Raw genomic sequence first — 23,280 nt, forward strand, 5'->3', positions numbered from 1 at the left:
ATTCAAGGCATAAACATTTGGATTTTGTTCAGAGTTGCTTGACTTAAGCAGATTTGGGAGAAAAAAACCTTTTTGTTGCCAACTATATACTACTAAAACCCTCCTGTATGTCAATTGATAAACATCAACTGAGCAATACAGTACATTATAGCAGGGTGGATTTGATTTAAATCGAGTTGATTTAAATCACAATTTAAATCATGATTTAAATCACTAGTAAAAAGGCTTGATTTAAATCAACTTGATTTAAATCATAATTTTTAAAGAGCAACTGTCATCTCTGCTACTCCGTTGACCTACTGTTGACTCACCGATAGTCCCAGTGTTGCAGAATATACAGCCTCATGCTACATAACTAAGCTCCATTTCATGCTGAATAAACTAAATTATTTATGTATCTTAAATAGAAAACTATCTTACGATAGATTTTTACCCCAAAAGTTTTTTATTAAAATAAATTCAATAAAAATCAAAAAAATCCGATTTAAATCAAAAAAATCTGATTTTTTTGATTTTTTTAAAAAAAATCATTGATTTTTATCCACCCTGCATTATAGGGCAACAATCTCAAATGGGCTAAAGTATATGTCCCAAATTTGGGACCCATTACTGGGACTGGGATTCACATTTAACAAAGTTGTGGCCATTTCAGCACTACCATGTGGCTATGGTCAACTGCAGTTATGCAATCATCATTTCTGATTACACTTCCCAGAAACCCAAAGGTTGGGTGATGCAAGGGAAGATGAGTACTGTTAATGAGTACTTTAACTTCAACCGTAATAACACAAGGGCTATCAATAGAGTCAAACACAATGTAGTTTGCTCTAATCTTGATTGTAGGAAATATGACTTCTGCAGTAGAGTAGAAAATGTCTGGAACACTCTACCTGATCCTGTTGTTAGTCTCTCTAACCCATACCTTTTACCTTAAACTGTCTACCATGGACCTTTCACATTTCTTAAGAGGTCCCTAAGGGGGTGTGCATAAGTGCCTACTGTCCCTGTCCTACTGTTCCCATTTATATGTACTCATTTTATGTGTTTATGGCTATGTTTTGCCTATTTATATCCTTTTATTTGTGCCAATTTTTTTCATGTGTCCATGTCTATGTCTATACTGTTACTTGTTTCCTTGTACTTGTTGACAAAAAAATAAATAAATAAATAAATAAATAAATAAATAAATAAATAAATAAATAAATATGGGAGACTCCCTCTTTCCTCCTCCCTCTTGCCCCTCTGCCCAATCGGCTGGTGGCAAGACCCAATAAGGGAGCAGAGATTGGTTGCTTTGAAACCAAGGCCACACTTGAAATATCTTGACAGTGATGAGTGGAGAGAGTAGGATGAGGGAGCGTTGCCTGCTTGGTGAAGTAGGGTTGGCCAGCAGTGAATGGGTGAGATCTCTTCCTCACTGGAGGATGAGGGTTCTTGAGGATACACCAGAATGGAAAGCAGGGATGCAAGTTTCCTCCTGGTCCCTTTCTGACCAGCAAAGTGGCAGGCAGTTCTGCGGGTTGGAGGAGGAGGAGGAGGAGGAGGAGGAGGAGGAGGAGGAGGAGGAGGAAGAGGCTTCTTTAGGGCTCTGCTGAGAATTGTGAAGGGAAATCACGTCAGCCTATATTAGAAATGGAAAGAAGGATGATCCATGGGACGTCTAGTTATTGTTAAAATTTCAGAAATACTTGTTTATTTTCTGGAAATTACCAGGATATTTATAAATAGAGTTCAATCAATCTTCTTCTCACTCCTGACCAAAGATAATTGGTTATATGACAGCCAATGCTGGTTATTCGTACCGCTACTTTTCATGAAGACTTTAATGTAGACAATGTAGGGAGGTGATAGCACCACAAATGGCCTCCAATGGCTTTTAAAAATCACATTAGATGTGAACTCCTAGTGGCATAAAAGCATTTTCAAGGACTTTTCCTAAGCCTGACTTTGACAAACACTGCAGAGTCCTGAAGAGATCAAAGCAATCATCACAGCGGGTCAAGGATTCCCATTCAGAAGGCTTCATTAATGCAAGATGTTCAATGACAAAACAATTAAATATTTCCAAGGTTGTTTTTAATAGCTTATGCAACCATCAAACGTGTGGGTATTATCCCCAGTATTCAAGACAGCCTGTTTTATTAACATTTTGCAATTCTTCCCCAAGGCTATGACAATATAAATTTTGGAAAGACAATTGATTTATTATCTGGCTAAAATAAGAATGCTGCAAAGGACACTGGACCAGGAAGCTATTTTAGCAACCTGAAATTCCCATATAATTTTCCATCTTCATCAGAAAAAAAGAACCAACCCTTTCCTGAAGAGACTTCCTTATAACAAAGGGAACTAATTATTGTGATATTGAAACACAGTCTCAAGATTCAGTTGGGGAAAATCTTCAGTCTTCAATTGGATTAAAGTCACCTACAGAAATGAAGGTGAAATAAAGACAAAATATAGCAGTATCTTTCAGGTGTCTTGTTTTAGGTAGTGACCATGTTATCCTCTAGATTCTGTTGATTTATATTTTCTAATATCCCTCATTACTGGCCAAGCTGCTGAGTATCTGTTCAACCCCAGGTCATAAGATTTCCCTCCTCCAACTTCATATGAAATGGACCATAACAGAGAGGGTACAGGTAGTCCTCAACTTACAACCATTTGGTTAGTGACCGTTCAAAGTTACAATGGCACTGAAAAAAAATGACTTATGGCTATTTTTCAAACTTACAACCGTTACAGGATCCCCATCAAAATTCAGTTGCTTGGCAACTGATTCATATTTATGATGGTTGCAGTGTCCTGGGGTCATGTGATCACCTCTTACAACCTTCTGACAAGCGGAGTCAATGGGGAAGACAGATTCACTTAACAACTGTGTTACTAACTTAATAACTGCAGTGATTCACTTAGCAACGGTGGCAAGAAACATCCCAAAATGGGGAGAAACTCACTTAACTGTCTCGTTTAGCAATAGAAAATTTAGGCTCTGTTGTGGTCGTAAATTGAGGGCTACCTATATAAAGTTAACAGGAATTGCGTTTGCTTTTCCAAAATGCAGCCATTTTGATATAATTATTCAAAAGAATTCCAATGTAAGAACATGCTGCAGCAAAGTAAGAGAAGAAACTGAAAGTGGGGTTTTCCTTGAATATACGAAAGTGACCAAAACTGGAATAAATTTCAATGGGAGATTCTATTTTCTCTATCTCTAGCTTCCACATCAGAGGTGGGTTTCAGCAGGTTCTGACCAGTTCTGATGAACTTGCAGCAGAAATTTTGAGTAGTTCAGAGAACCGGTAAATACCACCCATGACTATTAAATAAAACCGGTAAATACCACCTCTGACACCCCCATCTATTCTCTGCCTCCCGAGTCCCAGCTGATCAGGAGGAAATGGGGATTTTGCAGTAACCTTCCCCTGGAATGGGGACAGAATGGAGATTTTACAGTATCCTTCCCCTGGAGTGGTGTAAGAATGGAGATTTTACAGTATCCTTCCCCTGGAGCGGGGTGGGAATGGAGATTTTACAGTATCCTTCTTATGCCACGTCCACCAAGCCACACCCAAGCCACACCTACCAAGCCATGCCATGCCCACCAAGCTACGCCCACAGAACCAGTAGTAATAATTTTTGAATCCCACCACTGTTCCACATGCTCTTTAACAGGCCAGATCCTGAAGATGAATCTCAAATACTTTGGCCACCTAATGAGAAGGAAGGACTCACTGAAGAAGATTGCTGGGAAAGATTGAGGGCAAAAAGAAGAAGGGGACGACAGAGAATGAGGTGGCTGGATGGAGTCACTGAAGCAGTAGGTGTGAGCTTAAATGGTCTCCGGGGGATGGTAGAGGACAGGAAGGCCTGCAGGATAGTTGTCCATAGGGTCATGATGGATCGGACACAACTTCGCAATGAACAACAACAACAGCAGCAGCTTCCACAAGTTTATATTAGAAGGTTAAGAAAATAATCTGTACTACAGCCTGACCTAGGTTGAAGGCAAACACCCATCTGAGCAGTCTAGCAGAAAGGTCTAGAGAAGGCCAGCAAAGAAGTAATCTTGCTGAAAATAAGAAAAGTAAAGAATAAAATGAGATAGCAGGTAGGCCTGATATGCTGTTCAGTGTTAAATGCTACATCACATCAAAGAACAACACACCTACGAATCTGCAGCATGCTTGACTGAGTAGTTGGAAATACTGTTTCTTGCTGTCTACTGAGCACCCTGAGTGGCTGCCCAGCAGATGCATCAGAACTACTACTGAACAATATGAAGTCAATAGCAATATAGTCATTTACACTGCAAATACAAAATTGAGCTTGGAACTATTGACAAGCAAAGTTTGAAATTTAGGATAGAAATCATATTGTCAGCAAAATTTGCAATTAAGGCCACAGGGGCCATTAAGCAATAAAACAAACTACTTTGCAACAGGGTGGATAAAAATCGATTTTTTAAAAAAATTAAAAATTGGATTTTTTAAAATTTAAATCAGATTTTTAAAATTTTATCAAATTTATTTTACTAAAATGCTTTTGGGGTAAAAATTTATCTAAAGATAGTTTTCTATTTAAGATACATTAGTAATTTAGTTTATTCAGCATGAAATGGAGCTTAGTTATGTACAGGGTGGATTTGATTTAAATCGAGTTGATTTAAATCACAATTTAAATCATGATTTAAATCACTAGTAAAAAGGCTTGATTTAAATCAACTCGATTTAAATCATAATTTTTAAAGAGCAACTGTCATCTCTGCTACTCCTTTGACCCACTGTTGACTCACCGATAGTCCCAGTGTTGCAGAATATACAGCCTCATGCTACATAATTAAGCTCCATTTCGTGCTGAATAAAATAAATTATTTATGTATCTTAAATAGAAAACTATCTTACGATAGATTTTTACCCCAAAAGTTTTTTATTAAAATAAATCCGATTTAAATAAAAAAAAATCCAATTTAAATAAAAAAAATCTGATTTAAATAAAAAAAATCATTGATTTTTATCCACCCTGGTTATGTAGCATGAGGCTGTATATTCTGCAATATTGGGATTGTCGGTGAGTCAACAGCAGGTCAGAGGAGAAGACACTGCGGGACAGAGATGACAGCTCCTCTTTAAAAATTATGATTTAAATCGAGTCATTTAAATCAAGCCTTTTTACTAGTGTTTTAAATCATGATTTAAATCGTGATTTAAATCTGCTTGATTTAAATCAAATCCACCCTGCTTTGCAAGTTATAAAGTGGCATTTTATTTGGGTAACTTTTTTTTTTTTTATAAAGAGCTTTATGAATCAACAGCTGTTAAGCTGCAAAACATAGAGAAAAGCAGCTTTATTCTGATTTATAAAGATGCAGAAAGATTTGTATATAAAAAAAATACTTGTGTCAGTATCACTTGGGAAACTACCTTCAACATTGGGTTTCAGTTCTCATACAGTATTTCCAAGCCAGCATTCCCTGTGAAACTATAAAAGTGGAAGCCCAATTTATAATAGCAGCATAACCGGTATTTTATTGATTGTTGTGAAAACATTTCATATCTATTGAGAAACAGCAAATATATTTTGCTATTTAAAAAAAAAAACCAGCCTAGTATTCATTTTAAAATATTGGCTGTTCAAATAGTTGCTACCACAGAGAGGTAACTGGGCGATGCTTAAAGTTTCTTAAATGAAAAATTAATGCGATTCACAGCTGGATGGTTATATTAATAACACTCTAGACAACAACTTTAAACTTCACATGTGCAAAGCTGATGATAACATTACTTTAAGGAACATATAGGAAGGAAGATAAGAATCCAACTTACTGTCCAAAGCACTTCTACCTACCGAATGATGTGTAAATTGGCAAAATATGGAAATATTTCATGTGACTCTTTTCAATTCTACTATTCCCACCTGCAGCAAAATGAATCGTGATTTTTATGAGTCCTTTTTTTCTGCAGGGGATTCATAAAACTCTCCACAGGCAGCCCTGATCTTCCTTTCTGTTTCATCCTACATGTTGCGCCTGATCAGAAAGACCTTTAAATTTTAATGGGTATCAGTTAGGGATGTCCTTGCCTAGCCATGTTTTTGGCAATCAGTCCTGAAACTGTGTTCGACATGGAATTCTGGTCTCTTTGTCATCCCAGGGTTAAGTATACCCAGGCCCAAATTCATTCACATTTAAGTATTAAAACCCTTCAGCTTACATTCCTTATGAGCATTTTAGGGAATGACTTTTAGAGAGTAGTGAGTTGGTCTAGAGGTGGAGCTCTCGCCTCACATTCAGGAGGCTGTGAGTTCGATCCTAGATAGAGGCAGATATTTCTCTCTCTGGGCACAATGAGAATATATCTGCTGAACAAAACTCTGCATTGGATAGGAAGGACATCCGGCCATTAAACACTCTGCTAGCTCCATTCAAGGGATTATGGCATCGTTAAAAGGTGATTTTAGGGAATGGCCCACGCTGACATCAGTAAAGCCTTTTTCTATTGCTGTGCACACTTCAAAAACGATGCAGACAAAATGTTTTGAATTTGTCTAACCCCAGCACTTTCCTATTATTCATGAAAGCATCTATATCATTTTTAACTCATACAGGTACTCCTCAGTTTACGCCTAAAATTGAGCCCCAACATTTCTGTTGCTAAGCGGGACAGTTGTCCCCATTTGATGACCTTTCTTGCCATGGTTGTTAAATGAATCACTGCAGTTGTTAAATTAGTAACACAGTTATTAATGGCATCTGGTGTCCCCATTGACTTTGCTTGTCAGAAGGTCACAAACGGGGATCACCTGACCTTGGAACACTGCAACCGTCATAAATGTGAGCCAGTTGGCAAGTGTCTGAATTTTGACGTGACCCTGAGGAAGCTGCAATGGTCGTAAGCATGAAAAAATTTTTTCAGGGCCATTGTAACTTTGAATGGTGACTAAGCTAATGATTATTAAGTCAAGGACTACCTGTACATGACTCTGGGAAACTTACGATAATTTTAAAAAATCATTAAAAAAAAAGAACAGCCATTAACACAACCAGGAAAAAGGCTCCATCATACACTCAGGGGCCCAAGATTGGGCATGTTAGGTTTCTTCATGATCCTGAAAAAATTCTTTAAGAGTTACATTAAAAACACAAAGCCAATTAAACATGTACAGCATTACATTGCACAGAGTACTGTTTGACAGCGGTAACTCCACCGATGCATTCAGAAATAAATCCTATTTAAATCAGTGGGATTTTACTATTAAGTATTTAGTAATTAAATACTTTGGTAATTAATTTAATATTAAGCACAAAGTGCACCATAGGCAGAGAAGCATGTAGAATTGATAGATCATTAAACCACCAATTTCAACCCTCTGCCATGATATGCCTAAAGCACAATGGGATATGACATTCGTTTATAATTTGAATAGTAGGCAGTGGAGCTGAATCCCAATTAAGTGGGCATCAGGTTGCAATCTCAGCACTATTTATTTTTTTATTTTATTTTTTTTATTTTTTAAAAAAAATTTGATTTATATGCCGCCCTTCTCCAGAGACTCAGGGCGGCTTACAATGTGCTCAGCAATAACCTTCATCCTTTTGTATATTTTATACAAAGTCAGCTTATTGCCCCCACAACTGGATCCTCAATTTACCTACCTTAGAAAGGATGGAAGGTTGAGTCAACCTTGAGCCTTGGCGAGATTCGAACCTGCAGTAATTGCAGGCAGCTGGTCTTAATAACCAGCTTAATAACAGGGTGCCTTGGACCACTGTACTATCAAGGCTCTTGATTAATTTATTAATTTTTAATTAATAATTTAATAAAATTAATTAATTAATTAATTAATAATTAATTAATTTTACAGGGTTTATAGGCTGCTCCAGTCACCTCCGAGCAGTGTACGATTCCATCTCTGTGACTTGGATTCCAAAGGAAATAAAACTACAATTCAAAAATCTCATAAAACTACAATATTAAGACTTAGGCATTTCCTATGGCGCTTGTTTCTAGTGCATTGGCAATTGACATCACCTAACAATTACCTCTACCATATCTACCCTAACAACTTTTGCTTCATCCACTGATTGCCTTTTCAAGCTCTTTATATCAGAGAGCATTGCATCAGGTCATGGTAGTCACTTCCATTTCATTTCATTATTATGTAATTATGGCAAAGTAATTATCATTTTTCTACTTAGAGCGTTTTTATTTTATTTTGAAGCCGTGGTGGTTCAGTGGTTAGAATGCAGTATTGCAGGGCTAATTCACGGCTCACTGCCAGGAGCTCAATTCTGACCAGCTGAAGGTTGACTCAACCTTCCATCCTTCCAAGATCAGTAAAATGAGGACCCAGATTGTTGAGAGCAATATGCTGACTCTGTAAACCGCTTACAGAGGGCTGTAAAAGCACTATAAAGCGATATATAAGTCTACTGTTATTTCTCTCAGGTATCATCTGAAATGGCTCTCAAAGCATGGTGTTTAGAAATCGCAAAACATCTCCTTGGTTGTATGTGAGAGAAGACAGTGCATGATAGTGCATGAGAGCCAGTTGGTCTAATGGTTATGGCACCAGGCTAGCAACCAGGAGATCGTGAGTTCTAGCCCCATCTCAGCCATGAAGGCCAGCTGGGGACTTTTGGCCAGTCACTCTCTCTCTCAGCCCACCTATCACATAGGGTTGCTGCTGTGGGAAAAATAGGATTCAGAAGGTGTTTTGGCTATGTTTTTTGAAGCCGCAGTGGCACAGTGGTTAAAATGCAATACTGCAGGCTACTTTTGCTGCCTGCCGGCTGCCTGCAATTTAGCAGTTCGAGTCTCCCTGGCTCAAGGTTGACTCAGCCTTCCATCCTTCCAAGGTGGGTAAAATGAGGACCCAGATTGTTGGGGACAATATGCTGACTCTGTAAACCGCTTAGAGAGGGCTGCGAAGCACTGCGAAGCCATATATAAGTCTAAGTGCTATTGCTATGTTTGCCACCTTGAGTTATTTGTAAAAATAATAAAACTGGGATACAAATTTATTTATTTATTTTATTTATTTTTATTTGATTTTTATGCCGCCCTTCTCCGGAGACTCAGGGCGGCTTACAATGCGTTAAGCAATAGCCTTCATACTTTTGTATATTTATACAAAGTCAGCTTATTGCCCCCACAATCCGGGTCCTCATTTTACCTACTTCGAAAGGATGGAAGGCTGAGTCAACCTTGAGCCTGGTGAGATTTGAACTTGCAGTAATTGCAGGCAGCTGATGTTAATAACAGTGCTTTAGTCTGCTGCGCCACCAGGGCTCTGAAAGAAGCCCTGTATGTATTGTATGTATGTATGTATGTAATATATTGATTTAAATAAATCAATACATAAATGTTCAAATAAATAAATAATAAATGTTCTCATAAGCCTATCACTTAGAACTCACAGTCTCTGTTTAAATCTGCCCCTGGCTGGTTGGGGGACTTTTTGGTCTAGGCCCTAGAGAAAAGTTAAGTGTAAGAGTTTATTCTTACAGGCGATTAGGCAGCTGCAGGGTGAAGGAGGCTGCTAATTATCACAGTGGCAGAGACATCCCTCTTGGGGGCTTCATGTCTCTGATGGCCAGTGGGAGGTTATGAAATTCTTCCCAGTCTGGCCCCTGCAGAAACTAGAGAGTCTTTGGTCTCAACCAACAGAGCTAGAATCAGAGGGCATTTACAAAGATGTGCAAGCTGCTCTCCGAAGAGTTTCTCTCTCTTTGATCAACTCTTTGAAATCAATTGTTTCAACAAGCTGTTTGGTGGGCTGTAGGTAAGTAACCCTGACCCCCCCTTCTCTGCCCCCTTAGTATTTGTCCCCTCCTAAATTTCAGTTTTGCTAAATTTCTGTTTTCATTCATCCCATTCATCATAATTTTTCACTATTCAGCTTAAGGGGCCAGTTTGATTTAGTGATTAAAGGCAACAGGCTAGAGAGCAGGAGACTGTTAGGCATGAAAGTCAGAAGGTATTTTCAGCCTTTCTTTCTTTTCTTTTCTTTTCTTTTTTTCTTTTTCTTTTATTCTTTCTTTTCTTTTTCTTTTATTCTTTCTTTCTTTTTCTTTCATTCTTTTCTTTCTTTCTTTCTTTCTTTTTTCCTTCCTTCCTTCCTTTCCTTCCATTTTTCTTTTTTCTTTCTTTCTTTCTCTTTCATTCTTTCCTTTCTTTCTTTCCTTCTTTCCTTCCTTTCTTTCTCTTTCTTTCTCTTCCATTCTTTCTTTCTTTTTCTTTCCTTCCTCCCCGCCCCCTCTCTCAGCTGAACCCATTTCACAGGGTTGTTGTGGGGAAAAAAGAAGAGAAGGAAGGAGTATTGTGTATATTCGCTGCCTTGAGTTACTTATAAAGGAATAAAGGCAGGATTTTTTTTAAAAAAAAAAAAATCTAATAACTACATTAAGCGGGGGACCTGGCGTTCCGAGGGAAAGAGAGAGGCGAGCCCTTACCTTCCCCGCTTTTTTTTTTTTTTTGCAGGATTTCAAGCGCTGCTTCCCCGCTCCTCTCCCCAAAAGCCGCCCGATTGAGATACCCATCGTTTATCCGCCTTCTACTCCGATTTCTTTGCTAAGTCACTCCAGGTTAAGCCAGAAGGGGAAGAGTCAAGGCAAGGGGAAAAAAAAAAAAACCCGCGCCACGCCACGCCGAGGTGGGGCGGGGCGGGCGGGAGCAGGTGAGGTAAGGGCAAATACCTCTTGAGGGTGGGGGCTTCATTTTCGCAAACAGTCATGTGCGGCGCCCGCGCGCGCGGAGAAGAGGGAAGAAAAGGAGGAGGAGGAGAGGAGGAGGAGGAGGCAGCGGCAGCACTGAGCTTGCGCAGTCAGGGGTGGGCCGTTCTGCTTGTTGCTGCTGCTGCTGCTGCTGCACCGACCGAGCGCTCTCGGTGCCGCTGCAGTTGGTGACTCGCTTTTCAGCACCTTGGAGAGCTCCTCAGCGCTGCGGCTTTATTCCCCTTGCAAGGAATTGCTGTAAGGAGGAAAGGAGCCAGAGGGAAGGATAAGGCGCGGCAGATCTCTCCCGGTATCCCCACAGAAAGAGAGGGAGAGAGAGAGAGAGTGAGAAAGAGAGGAAAAAAGAGAGAGCTGGAGGGACCGAACCGGCCTCCCTGGATGAAGAGTAAACTGGCGGGTAGCAGCCTTTGATCTCTCTCTCCTTCTCTCCCTAGCAGCAGAGCCCGCCTGGGGAGGCAAGAGTTAAAGCCATAAACCCACGTAAGCTTGGGGAAGACGGCGGCGGTGCGTTCTCCGCCGTCCGCTGCCTCCGCCGCTCTTCGTTGAAGGCTCCTTTCCTCCACCCCCCACCCGATCGGCTGGTGATCCTCTCGCTCCTTTAGCTGCGATTGCGAAAGCAGGCAGGAGGAGCCGGAGAGGCATTGAAGGAAGGGCGCCAGAGCAATCAGTCCGGGCTTTTGTGCCGCTGCCCCTTGTCGTCTCGTTCTCACCCGCCGAGTGCGGGCACTAGTCTGCGGCCAACATGCTGGACCCGTCGTCCAGTGAAGAAGAATCCGATGAGATCGTGGAAGAGGAGAGCAGCAAGGAAGTGCTGGCCCCAGCAGCCTCGGGGGCTCGGCTCTCTCCCAGCCGGACCAGCGAGAGCTCTGGGGGTGGCGGTGGCGGGAGTAGCGGCGGGCTGCAGCCCACCAGCCGGAGCGGGAGCAGCGTCCGGCCTTCCAGCCCGAGCCCCTCGGTGGTGAGCGAGAAGGAGAAGGAAGAGCTGGAAAGGCTGCAGAAGGAGGAAGAAGAGAGGAAGAAGAAGCTGCAGCTTTACGTCTTCGTCATGAGGTGCATCGCCTACCCATTCAATGCCAAGCAGCCCACCGATATGGCACGGAGGCAACAAAAGGTAAAGTCTTGCTAAGGGGAACAATAGAGGTAGGCAGGTTGGCGAGGCAACCAGACCTGCCCAGAGAAATATCTGGGGAAGGTCCAAGGCATCTGGGTATGAAGAAGTCAGAATCCAGAGTCAGGATGAATCCAGAGTCAGGATGAGGAATGGAGACCGCTGAAAGTTTCTCCAAACAGACTGTCCAGGGCCCTTTCCTTTGCAAGTTTTCCTGCAGGTTGAGGGGCAGTGCTGGAGGGGGCTTGGCAACCAGAGAGTTTATGTAGAGCTGTGAGATCAACTTTCTTTACAAGATCCTCTAGAGGAAGGTTGTTAGCAGTCCCCAAAGCTCAAGGGAAAAGCAATTTGTATTTGGTGTGTGTGTGTGAGAGAGAGAGGGAGGGAGGGAGGGAGAGAGAGAGACGGGGAGAGGGAGAGGGAGAGAGAGAGAGAGAGAGACTGGCACCTCTGTCCATTGGCCTGTCCATGGAGATGGAACCTGAACAGAGGCTGGTGGCGTCTGCAGCAGGAGAATGCAGCAGGAGCCGAGGAAGCTGGAAGGACATCAGGGGGACACAAGGCCTCGCGTCCATGGGAGTCGTAGTACTTTCTGGGAGAGGCGGAGAGTAAGCAGGAACCTCCCCCCCCCCGAGAGTTGGGGTGGGAGTGTAAAACAAATCCTCAGCAGGACCAAGAAGTCTAAGCGTTACTGCATTGGCAGCATTCATGTCAGCGAGAGGTCAGATGACCTATTGCCTTTCTTGGCTGCTTTTCCCCTTGTGGCCTTACATAACTGCAGCTAATGCTAAGAGGGAGCTGGCATTTTGCTCCAATCCCCGTATGCCAAAGGAGAAGAAAAGCAGTGAATTAGAGGGAGATGTATGTCTTGAGCTTTGAGATTTGTCCTTTGTCCTCTGCCATTCCCAAAGAGTTCCCCGTTTTTCTCAGGATTTTCCTGGGAGAAATAACCAGTCCATTGCTGTCCTGGAAGGTTATGCCAATAACACTCACCTGCTGTGCTCATGCACAGAGGGAACCAATTATTTCTGGGATGTTTCTGTGTCCTTGCTGAAGATATTCTAGCCATAACACTTCTTGCTGCAGTGTTTGATCTCTAACAATAGTGGAACATGTTTCACATTAGTTCACTTCACTTCTTCTTGTACCCGTCCCTTTGAAAGCAGCCTGCACAGATGGGTCCTGCAAAATTCTATGACCAGAGATAGCAATGCCTGCAGAGTTAAGTCTTGTGATCTTGATGGCTCCTAGTAGTAAACATACAGTACAATTACACTAAATTTAAATAGCACCGAAGAAGCTGTAAAAACTAGAATGATCCAAAAGGCGAATGTAAAGGTTCATATATTTGATGCTTCATTGCTATCCATTCTTTCTGGGGGAAACGTGTTTAAAATATCTGTATTTAATTCTATATTCCGTAGGACGGGTATTTTCTACTGAACAGTTGGTATATTGAAAATAAAGTGATTTCATGTTAGTTTTTTTGTTTGGTATGTCCTAGAAACAAAGCAGAAACAAATGCTGGAGGTTATTTCATTTGAAAACAGACTTCGATAAAGAAAAAAAAAACAATAAGTGATTTTCCCCAAGGTCAGCCAATGAATTTGTGGCATATTTTTATCCTAGGATGTCTTACTGTCGAACTCAAAGTAACATTCCAGTTAGCATCAAATAGTTAGTATTTGTGGCCAGTAAGTCTCACTGAGTGAAATGGGAATTTTGTAGGGAGGAAGTACATATAAGATTATGACTTTTATAGGGAAAGTCTGGGATATAAGGGAAACTTTCCACTGATATATTGCAGAGCCATCATTCAGAGAAGAGTTTTCCACTATCTAATTAGACCAAGGTATGAACTGTTTACATTAAGATCCTGGGATGAGTATTGATAGAATGTTATATCAAAATAAATGAAAGAACATTGTTTTTTAAGAAAAATAGCAAATTCTTCTGTCTTCTGTTCCAATCTTTGCCTTGTAAACAGCCACAGACATGAAAACATTGGATTTATGTTCTGGTGCCAACATAAGTGTTTGCAGGGCAGAAAGCTGAGTAATCCCACTCAGCCTGCAAAGTATGTTTGTACTCATGTGTATTTTTTTTTTTTTTTGAATGAATAACAGCTTCCTGTTAGGATATACAGAAATGCTCTTCTCCAATCATAATGCTTAACATGACTGATGGGATGCACTGAAAGGAAACTACTAGCAAACCCATGTCTTAAAATGGAGAAAACGAATTCAGAATTAAAGAGAGAGGCACTCAGGTGGACTCTGACACAGGCAGAGTCACTCGTTTTGTGAAATGGGTGACTCTATAAGATAGATAGATAGATAGATAGATAGATAGATAGATAGATAGATAGACAGACAGACAGACAGACTGACAGACTGATTGATTGATTTAATTTGGCAACCAATGAAAAGACACCTGTCAGTTTTAAGGGAATGTTTGAGGAAATGAATTGGGTCCAGGAGAATCAGGAAGTTCTTTAGCCAACTATGGAACTTACTCATCAGACATTAGTTCAATCTAACTCACATGGTGATAAGATAAAAAAAATGTCGACTTACAAGAGCACCACTTTGAGCATCCTGAGGAAAAACAGGATATAAACGTGACAAAAGTTTATATGTCACAGATAAATTTGGGTGAATGTTTTTGCCAAAGAAATCTAGGAAACTTAATTATGGCTGCCTCTTCCCATATTCCTATTTTCCAGTCAAATGAATCTCTGGTGCACTTGGGTTTTTTTGTAATTATTGTTCTACCAAATACAAAAAGATCACATTTAGATTCAATTACTCTTTGAAAGTCTAATTCTGAGGAATGTAGATTAGTTTTATTTCTGCCAATGACCTTTCTATACCAAAATGACTCTAGGACATATTGATGAGGATGACATTCATTCAGCTCTGTCACGCCACAAAGCTATTATTAGTTCATTCAAGCATGAGGAAGTGGGAAAGCATATCAGGTCAACGCAGTTTGAAGATTTTGATGTGGACAGAAAGCCAGATTATTACATATGTTTCTTAGCTGTGTGTCATACTCTGATAATAATACCAATTAAATTTTATATCCTTGTCTTGGAACTCCTGCATTGTACAATAATACGTTATGGCAAAGTTATATTTTCTCCATTCGTATGTTCTTTGTGTTGGGTAGGGAAAAATGAAAGGTGGAACATTCATGAGGTTTTGCAAAAAAAATAATGCGGTGATGAACAAAACGGATCAGAAAATTTGGCCTCCATATTTAGAAGACTTTGATCCAAAGGTCTGATAAGCCACAATCATTGATTGGCCTTGACTTGCAATCTGTAAAGTCGAATGTTACTCGTTGTGTCGGGCTGCTGTAAGAAGGAGGAGGGGAAAATGTTATATCTACCATGTACGTTGTGTAACTGAACAACAGTCATGTTCAACAAAAGTCAATCAGGTTATGGTGAAATGAGAACTAGCATTGTCGGAAGCAAAGAGCTCAGGAAACTTGACCGGGGGGGAAAAAGCAATGTTGAACAACATGAATATACTATATGTATCCTTGTACTGAATCAAAACAACAATAATTCAATTGATATCTCAAAGTGCTGTCTAATCTAGCTAATAGTAGTTCTTCAGAGTTTTTCAGATATTTTTCCCTTCAGGTCAAATATTGAGATTCTTTTAACTAGAAAAAATGAGAGGTTAACTTTAGGATATTGCATGCAGGATGCATATGTGCATGACTTATTTATAAAATCATGCATAAGGGTTGCACTTTGAATTTGATTCCACATCTCCTTTGGAGTACAAGAGCAAAAATAGAGCATCTACTGTATCAGTACCCCTTTAAAATAGCCACATTTTCCCCTGGGATCAGAAGCTGCTAGCCAAATGTGGAGAAAAGATGCAGTTGCTTTAATAAGTTGCAGGCAGCTACTATGTTCATGCATTTACAAGGCTACTTTTAAATCCAAAAAACAGTGCATAACTCTAAAAGAGATGCTAATCTGTTCATTTCTGTTTTTAAGACAGGCGATCTTTTTTACCGACAAATTAAAAAGTGAAATGAATTCACCTTGTGGTTTTCCTATGGTGTACCCAGTGTTACATTTCTTTTATACCAATCAATCGAAGTTTGGACAAGCTGAATGTTTTTTTTTTAAAAGATATTTTAATAGGGATTGTGATGAGAGCTCATGTGCTGTTTCAAACAGATTGATTTTAGAAATATATTTGCTACAGTAAAATGACTCATTTGTTCCAGATCCACTTGGAACTGTTGACAGAGATTTTAGTATTCTGAGACAGAGTCTTGGCTTTGTTTTATTCGGGTTTTTTTTTCTCCTACACATAGCTTTCTTCTCTTCCCCACCCAAATTAAACAGTCTCTTCCAAGGAAGGCAGCTTTTGACACATGAGCGCACAATTGCTAAGCAGCAGTTACACTGTTGTGCTTATTGATTAGGGACATGCCACCGAATAGTACAATTTAACGGCTTGTCTCCTTCAGGCAGACAAGGATTACGGCCCTTTGCATCAGTTGCAGGTTTCTTAATTTATCAGGTACTTACTAAATTCATGTCCTAACTCTCCCAATAAATAGCACTCTGCATTGCTCGCAGCCATACAGTACTGATAAAATACAACATCTTAATAATTGAAGAAAATAAATTTAAAAAAGACATTTACACCTGTTTAAAAGCTGCTTGTTTTTGTTGTTGTTGTTGTTTAAAGACATCTTAAAACCAAACAGCTTGTTGGAATAAAACAATTTCTTCTTCCAGGCAAAAGAACAACAAAGAGAAGGGAAGGAAATTCCAGAATTAGAGAGCAGACATCAAGAAGGTCCTATTTTGTGTTGCCAAATGTGACTCAACAGATGATGGGACCAAAAGAAGGGTTTAAATTCTTGGGGAGGCTAACCCTGAGCAGACCCCTGCTTTCAAAAAACAAACAAACAAACAAAAACCCAACCCCGCATGATGCTCTAAGACATAGTGTTGTCACAGTGGCATCATGTGATGTATCAGGACTCCCTGCCCTTCGCTAAATTGAGTGTGGGTGTGGCCAGCACATGACACATCTGATCCGCAGGCCAGGAGTTTGACAGCCCTGCTCTAAGACGTGCAACATCCTTTAAATCATAATCATGAATTGCACCTCCAGAGGATTATGGGCAAGTGAAAGGAATGATGAGATGGATTGAAATGGTCATAAATGAAGCACTTGTTTTATGTTATGAATCATCGTTCCTTATGAATTAACTCAAGTAGTTTTCAGTCAAAAAAAAAAAAGAAAGAAAACTGAATAAAGATACTCCGAATTCCCCATAGTGAAACACTACAGAGTTTGTTTGAGAAGCATAACAACTAAGTGGGAAAACAACTTTCATACAGTATATCATTTAACCAGGGGTTTTTCTACAGATGTCCAGTTAAGATGAAACTGCTAAGCTTAACTCTGGCAGGAGTTTCCTCTAGATCAGAGCTGGAGAAGCTCTTGGATGAGAAGCGAAATGTCATCAGAGGAAGAAAAAAAAAATCCCAGAAAGTCCAGTTGCTTCTTAAAAAGTACCTTTGATTCCTCTGAATCCCATGGAATGCCATTATGGATTGTCACCATCACTACCCCGACTGAGATTCTTGCTAGTTTTTTCAGCGAAAAATGGAATTTTCTCAGATTTGAAATTTGTAAGAGTAGAATGAATTTTCATGGATAATAAAACTTTCTTTTCATAGTCTGCTAAAAAAAAAAACCACCACCCTGTCATAATGAATTGTCAATTTTCTTCTGCAATATTGATTTCTTCAATGATTTACCTCATCAGCTAAGCATGTGTTCAGAATTTATTTATTTATTTATTGTATTTCTTGCCCTTTATTAATTTTACAAATAATTCAAGGTGGCAAATATTTTTCAACACACTTTCCTCCTCCTATTTTTCCCACAACCACAACCCTGTGAATATGGGTTGGACTGAGAGAGAGTGACTGGTCCAAAGTCCCCCAGCTGGCTTTCATGCCTAAAATGGGACTTGAACCCAGAGTCTCCCGCTTACAGAGAGTCCTCAACTTATCACCAAAATTGAACCCAACATTTCTGTAGTTAAGTGAGACATTTGTTAAGTGAGGTTTGTCCCATTTTATGACCTTTCTTGCCACAGTTGTTAAGTGAATCACTGCAGAGGATAAGTTAATAACCCAGTTGCTAAGTGAATCTGGCTTCCTCAACGACTTTGCTTGTGAGAAGGTTGCAAAAGGTGATCCCATGACCTTGGGACACAGCAATGATCATAAATGTGAACCAGTTGCTGAGCATCTGAATTTTGATCACAGGATCATGGGGATACTGCAGAGGTTCGTAACTGTGGAAAATGGACATAAGTTACATTTTTCAGTGTCATTGTACCTTTGAATGGTCACTAAGCAAACTGTTGTAAGTTGAGGACTAGCCTAGTGCCTTAACCATTAAACCAAACTGGCTCTGTCATATGACAACCTTCCTTTCTCCACCATTGAAAGATACATAAGACATTTATAGGATATCCATAAGTAACCCCTGACCTTCCAGGTGTTTTTGGAATACCTTTCCCATGTTCCCTATCCAGTGCTGGGATTTAGCTGATTTACACCAGTTCAGGCGAACTGGTTGTTCAATTACCCCCCCCCCCAATCAAAGTGGATCCTGGGCACTGCGCTGCAATGGAGAAAGAGGCAACGGAGCAGCTGGTGCGAGGAAAGCAGAAGGCCGCTTTCCCTCTTTCTTCTCCCTTCTCCTCCTCCTTCCCTTGTGCCAGCCGCTCCATTGCAGTGCACCACAGCGCCCAGGATCCACTTTGATAGCGGGGGTGTAATTTAACAATCGGTTCACCCAGGGTCAGGTTGGGCCACACCTCTCACGACAGCCAACCTGACCCTGGGCAAACCAATTGTTAAATTATTTGAATCCCACCACTGTCCCTATTCATTGGTCTACATCAGGACTGTTAAACTCGCAGTCCACAGGCCGGATACATCACGCCCTGGCCACGCCCACACCTTGTTTAGCAAAGGAGTCACGATACATCACATGACACCACCATGTCAACGTGAGTTTGACACCCCAATCTACATGATGTAGAGTCCCTATCTTCCAACAAAAAGTTGTATTAGGAGTGAATAGAGGCTAATAGTCATGTTGCAGATGATAGACATATTCCAGGAAAGTGACACATATTCTCCAAAGAATCCTTCCATATGGAGTGAGTGGGCAAATAAGACGCAATGTAGGTAAATGAAATAAGCAACTTTTATGCTTTCTGGGAGTCCTATATTTTATGAGCTCTTGGAAACCTCAGATTAAATCATTCCTGAAATGTGAAAGATGAACTAGATGGACGCTAATTTGGTTCTACAAAAACTTCTTATGTACCAATGGGCCTTCTTTCTAAAACCACATTCTACTTTGTGCTCATATAAAATCCCTTGCTCTCCAACTACAAGATGTTATGTGAACAAAACGTAAAATACTGGCAGTACAATAATGTAATTACATGCACTTTGAATAAATGCTGACAGCAAATATTAAAGGATTGTGGAAATGTTAGAGATTACCACTTACATCAGCTTTTGTAATATTCATAATTTATCCTTTAAAAATAGGGGAAAGCTATTTCTTTAATGGACTTGCTTTTGAAGTATGCATATTTCTGATCTGCTGAGAATGTTTTCTGACTAGAAGGAGGATAATCCACTCTAAAATATGTAACAGGCAAGATTGGTTATAGATGCGGGAACTTTACTAATGTGCACAATTGTCTTGAGCCTTCAAAGAGAAAACATAGCAGCCAGCAAGGGGATTGCAGGCTGTTGAAATAACCTATCGCTAAAGATTTTCATAGATGCCCTAATTGTCATAATCATCAAAGCACTTAAACTCTACACTCATCACTAATGCATTTCAAAAGGGATTTACTTAAATAAAAATATAAATAGGCTATAAGGGAAAAAAAAATCCGAGAGGATAGGAAGAAATACAGTAATGTACCAAAGCAAATTATAATGACAACTTGTAATAGTTTGGTTCCTGGAATCTAGTTTCTTCTCTGGGTTAATAAAAGCTGTAAATTTAAGGACTGTTTGCAAACTGACCGGGACTCTTCATAGTTAATGCTGTAGATTTTTTTTTTTAAAATCCAGAATCGGACATTGAAAGCATGGAGTTAACTGAACTATTTAATTAATTGGGAGACACCGAAGTGCAACCTCCTTCTCAAATGGCTCATTCAGCTGCTAGTGATGATCTGCTTCATTGCAATATTGGGGGATGAATTTCCTTCAAGATAAAACAGCTTCGAGATATCTTGGATGTGGCTCTGTCTCTCTCTCCCACCCCCGCTCTCTCCCAGTCTCCCATTTGCAACCAGTCCCAACAGAAAGAGAGAGAGGGAGGGTGGGAGAGAGAGAGGGAGGGCAGGAGAGAGGGGGAGAGAGAGAGAGGGAGAAATGGAGGGAGAGAGAAGGGGAGGGAGAGGAAGGGAGAGGGAGAGAGGGAGGGAGAGAAGGGGAGGGGGAGGGAGGGAGAGAGAGGGAGGGAGAGAGAGGGGAGGGAGGGAAAGAGAGAGAGGGAGGGAAGGGGGAGAGAGAGAGAGAGATGGAGGGAGGGAGCATGTGTGTGTGTGTGAGAGAGAGAGCATTTTCTATAATTAATGGCTTGGTTCCCTTAAAATGTTTTGCTCTGAAGGCTTCCTCTGCCTATTCACAGAATTGTGTGATCAGAATTGCAGAGGCTCGTCTAGGATGTGGACAGTGAATGAACTAACCTCTTTCTGTTTTTTTTTTTTTGGTTGTTTTTTTTTTTTTTTTTTGCTGGAGAGTGGCTTGATGGTCTAATGATCCACCCCTGTTTTATTTCATATTCATAGTGGCTGCTGGGGGCTCTTGATTGTGACATATAAAGACAGGCAACTTTTCTTAGGAGGGATCATTTCTTCATATTTAAAACCTCACCTTATTATCTAGAACAGGGGTGTCAAACTTGATTTAATTGAGGGCCGCATCAGGGTTATGTTTGACCTGGGGGGCCAGGGAGGCATGGCCATGGGAGCGTGGCCAGCTCGCGCAGCTCCCCGAGGTCTGTTTTTGCTGGCAGAGGGCTGCAGGAGGCCGTCATGGCCAAAAACGGAGCCTGGGTAGGCCATGCGCAGCCTCCCCGACCTGTGCAGGAGGTCATCATGGCTGAAAATGGAACCTGGTCATAAGTATGAACCAATTGCTAAGCTTCTGAATTTTGATCACATGATCATGAGGATGCTACAAAGGTTGTAAGTGTGAAAAACGGCCATAAGTCACCTTTTTCAGGGGTGTTGTAACTTTGAATGGTCACTAAATGAGTGACTAAAGGAGCCTTGGTAGTTCAGTGGTCTAAAGCAGCCTGTTATTAACACAGCTGCCTGCAATTACAGCTAGTTCGAATCTCCCCAGGCTCAAGATTGACTCAGACTTCCATCCTTTCTAAGGTAGGTAAATTGAGGACCCAGTTGTGGGGGCAATAACCTGACTTTGTATAAATATACAAAAGTATGAAGGCTATTGCTTAACGCATTGTAAGCCGCCCTGAGTCTCCAGAGAAGGGCGGCATATAAATCAAATAAAAATAAAATAAATAAATAAATAAATAAATAAATGAACTGTTGTAAATCGAGCACTACCTGCACTCTTATTCTAGTAATTCAGAGCATTCAAAATAGATTCTGGTTCCTTGACTGGAAATAACAACGATGTATGCTGAACGTCTTTAATAATGGATCAGCTGTTCATTTATTTCTAGTTAAAGACTGAAGGGAACAGTTTAAATATATATTAAATATGCACTAATCCTCATGTATTGACAAGGCCTGCAATTATAAACATATTTTGGGACGAGCAATTGAGCAATGCCACAGTTTGAGGGACCGCTATCAGCAGCGCTCTTCAATGAAATTGGAAAGGAGGGGAACAGTTCATATATTGGGGGGTGTCATCTCTCTCAGTTTGGTATGAAACAGTGTTTTAACAGGTTTTAGAATGCTCTCAGTGTCGTTTGGTAAAGCTAAGGAAATCTGAGTTGACATTATTATTCAGAGTGTAAAGTTTTTTCCCTGTTTTTTGAAACATAAAAGTTGAGTTACCTCTTCCTTCCCCACCAGATGTGGTCGGAACAGGGGTGAAATCCAGCAGGTTCTGACAGATCCTGGAGAACCGGTAACGGAAATTTTGAGTAGTTCGGAGAACCAGTAAATACCACCTCTGGCTAGCCCAGGAGTGGGGTGGGAATGGAGTTTTTGCAGTATCCTTCCCCTGGAGTGCGGTGGGAATGGAGATTTTGCAGTATTCTTCCCCTGCCATGCCCACCAAGCCACACCATGTCCACTAAGCCACACCCACAGAACCAGTAGTAAAACAATTTGGATTTCACCACTGGGCTGGAACCATTCAGTCAAAGTGGATGATTAATCAGAACTTGTAGGCAAGAAGTTAGATTGCTTTAGGGAAGATGTTAGCCGTGGCATCAGAAAATCATGTTATGCCAACACAATATAAAAGAGAGTAGGTTTCACATGGCAAGAAGCAGATTTTCATTGTAATCAGTTGTGAGTAATAGGGTGTCTAGAGAAGTTGGCAAAAAGAATTCACAAATGATATTTAGTAATCCAATGCCTGGATTACTTTTGTTGGTTTTCTTGCTGGGATTTAAATACATATGCAACATTTCATATTTTTTTAAAATAAAAAAAAAATCTAGACAAAGTTAGTGATGACTCTAGTGATGTATCATTTTAAACCAGAGCCAATTTTATCCAATTCTCTCATGAGTCCCTTCGGGGAGAAGGGCGGGATATAAATTTAATAAATAAATAAATAAATAAATAAATAAATAAATAAATAAATAAATAAATAAATAAATAAATAAATAAATATTGAATGAAAGTGTGCTAAGCATGAAATGCCATGTTGGAGATAGACAAGGTGAAAATATTCCAGCCGTTCCTTTTATAGCAGCCTTACGTGGCTTAATTTAACCGTACTTTAAATATTTACTCTTCTCCATCTTGAGAAAACAACTAAGAAAAATGGGGAATGCAGATAAATTACCTTTCAGCCCAAGTTTCTGGTGAATTGTTTTAATATGACTGTGTTGTGGGTTAGCAGTTAATCATTTATCATGAATTATCGTCTTAGAGATATAATCAATAAAACAATTGCACTGTAAACACTTCTTGAGGCTATTCTTTTATCCACGGAACAGACTTCTCTCTTGTAGAAGATTATTTATAGCTCAAGTCCACATATTGCATATCTGCATTGCATTCTTAAGCTTCTCCTATCCTGTATTAATGCCATCTTGATTTTAAGCCATCTTAAGAAAATACTGTCAGGATTAGGAAGCTTCAGCAAGCAACCTGCCAGGTGTTCAATCTGGATTGCCAG

At 40.2% G+C, this 23,280-nt stretch overlaps 1 protein-coding gene and 1 long non-coding RNA gene across 22 annotated transcripts in view; one reads left to right on the forward strand and one right to left on the reverse strand.

The window, feature by feature from the left end:
- The window catches only part of LOC117660674 (uncharacterized), a 32,570-nt gene extending 21,855 nt beyond the window's left edge, over window positions 1-10,715 (reverse strand). Inside the window, exon 1 of the long non-coding RNA XR_009620706.2 lies at window positions 10,454-10,715. This is a non-coding gene — a long non-coding RNA (uncharacterized LOC117660674). The remainder of the gene's footprint in view (window positions 1-10,453) is intronic.
- A 110-nt stretch (window positions 10,716-10,825) lies between these two features.
- Window positions 10,826-23,280, forward strand: part of CADPS (calcium dependent secretion activator) — a 453,285-nt gene continuing 440,830 nt past the window's right edge. For all 21 annotated transcript variants that reach the window (XM_087883748.1, XM_060684201.2, XM_060684202.2 and 18 more), the window contains exon 1: window positions 10,826-11,846. In XM_087883748.1, coding sequence (XP_087739874.1) covers window positions 11,478-11,846 — 369 coding nt within the window. In that variant the 5' untranslated portion in view covers window positions 10,826-11,477. The remainder of the gene's footprint in view (window positions 11,847-23,280) is intronic.

Source organism: Pantherophis guttatus, chromosome 2, assembly GCF_059756535.1.
Source record: "Pantherophis guttatus breed Tessera chromosome 2, ASM5975653v1, whole genome shotgun sequence".
NCBI lineage: Eukaryota > Metazoa > Chordata > Lepidosauria > Squamata > Colubridae > Pantherophis > Pantherophis guttatus.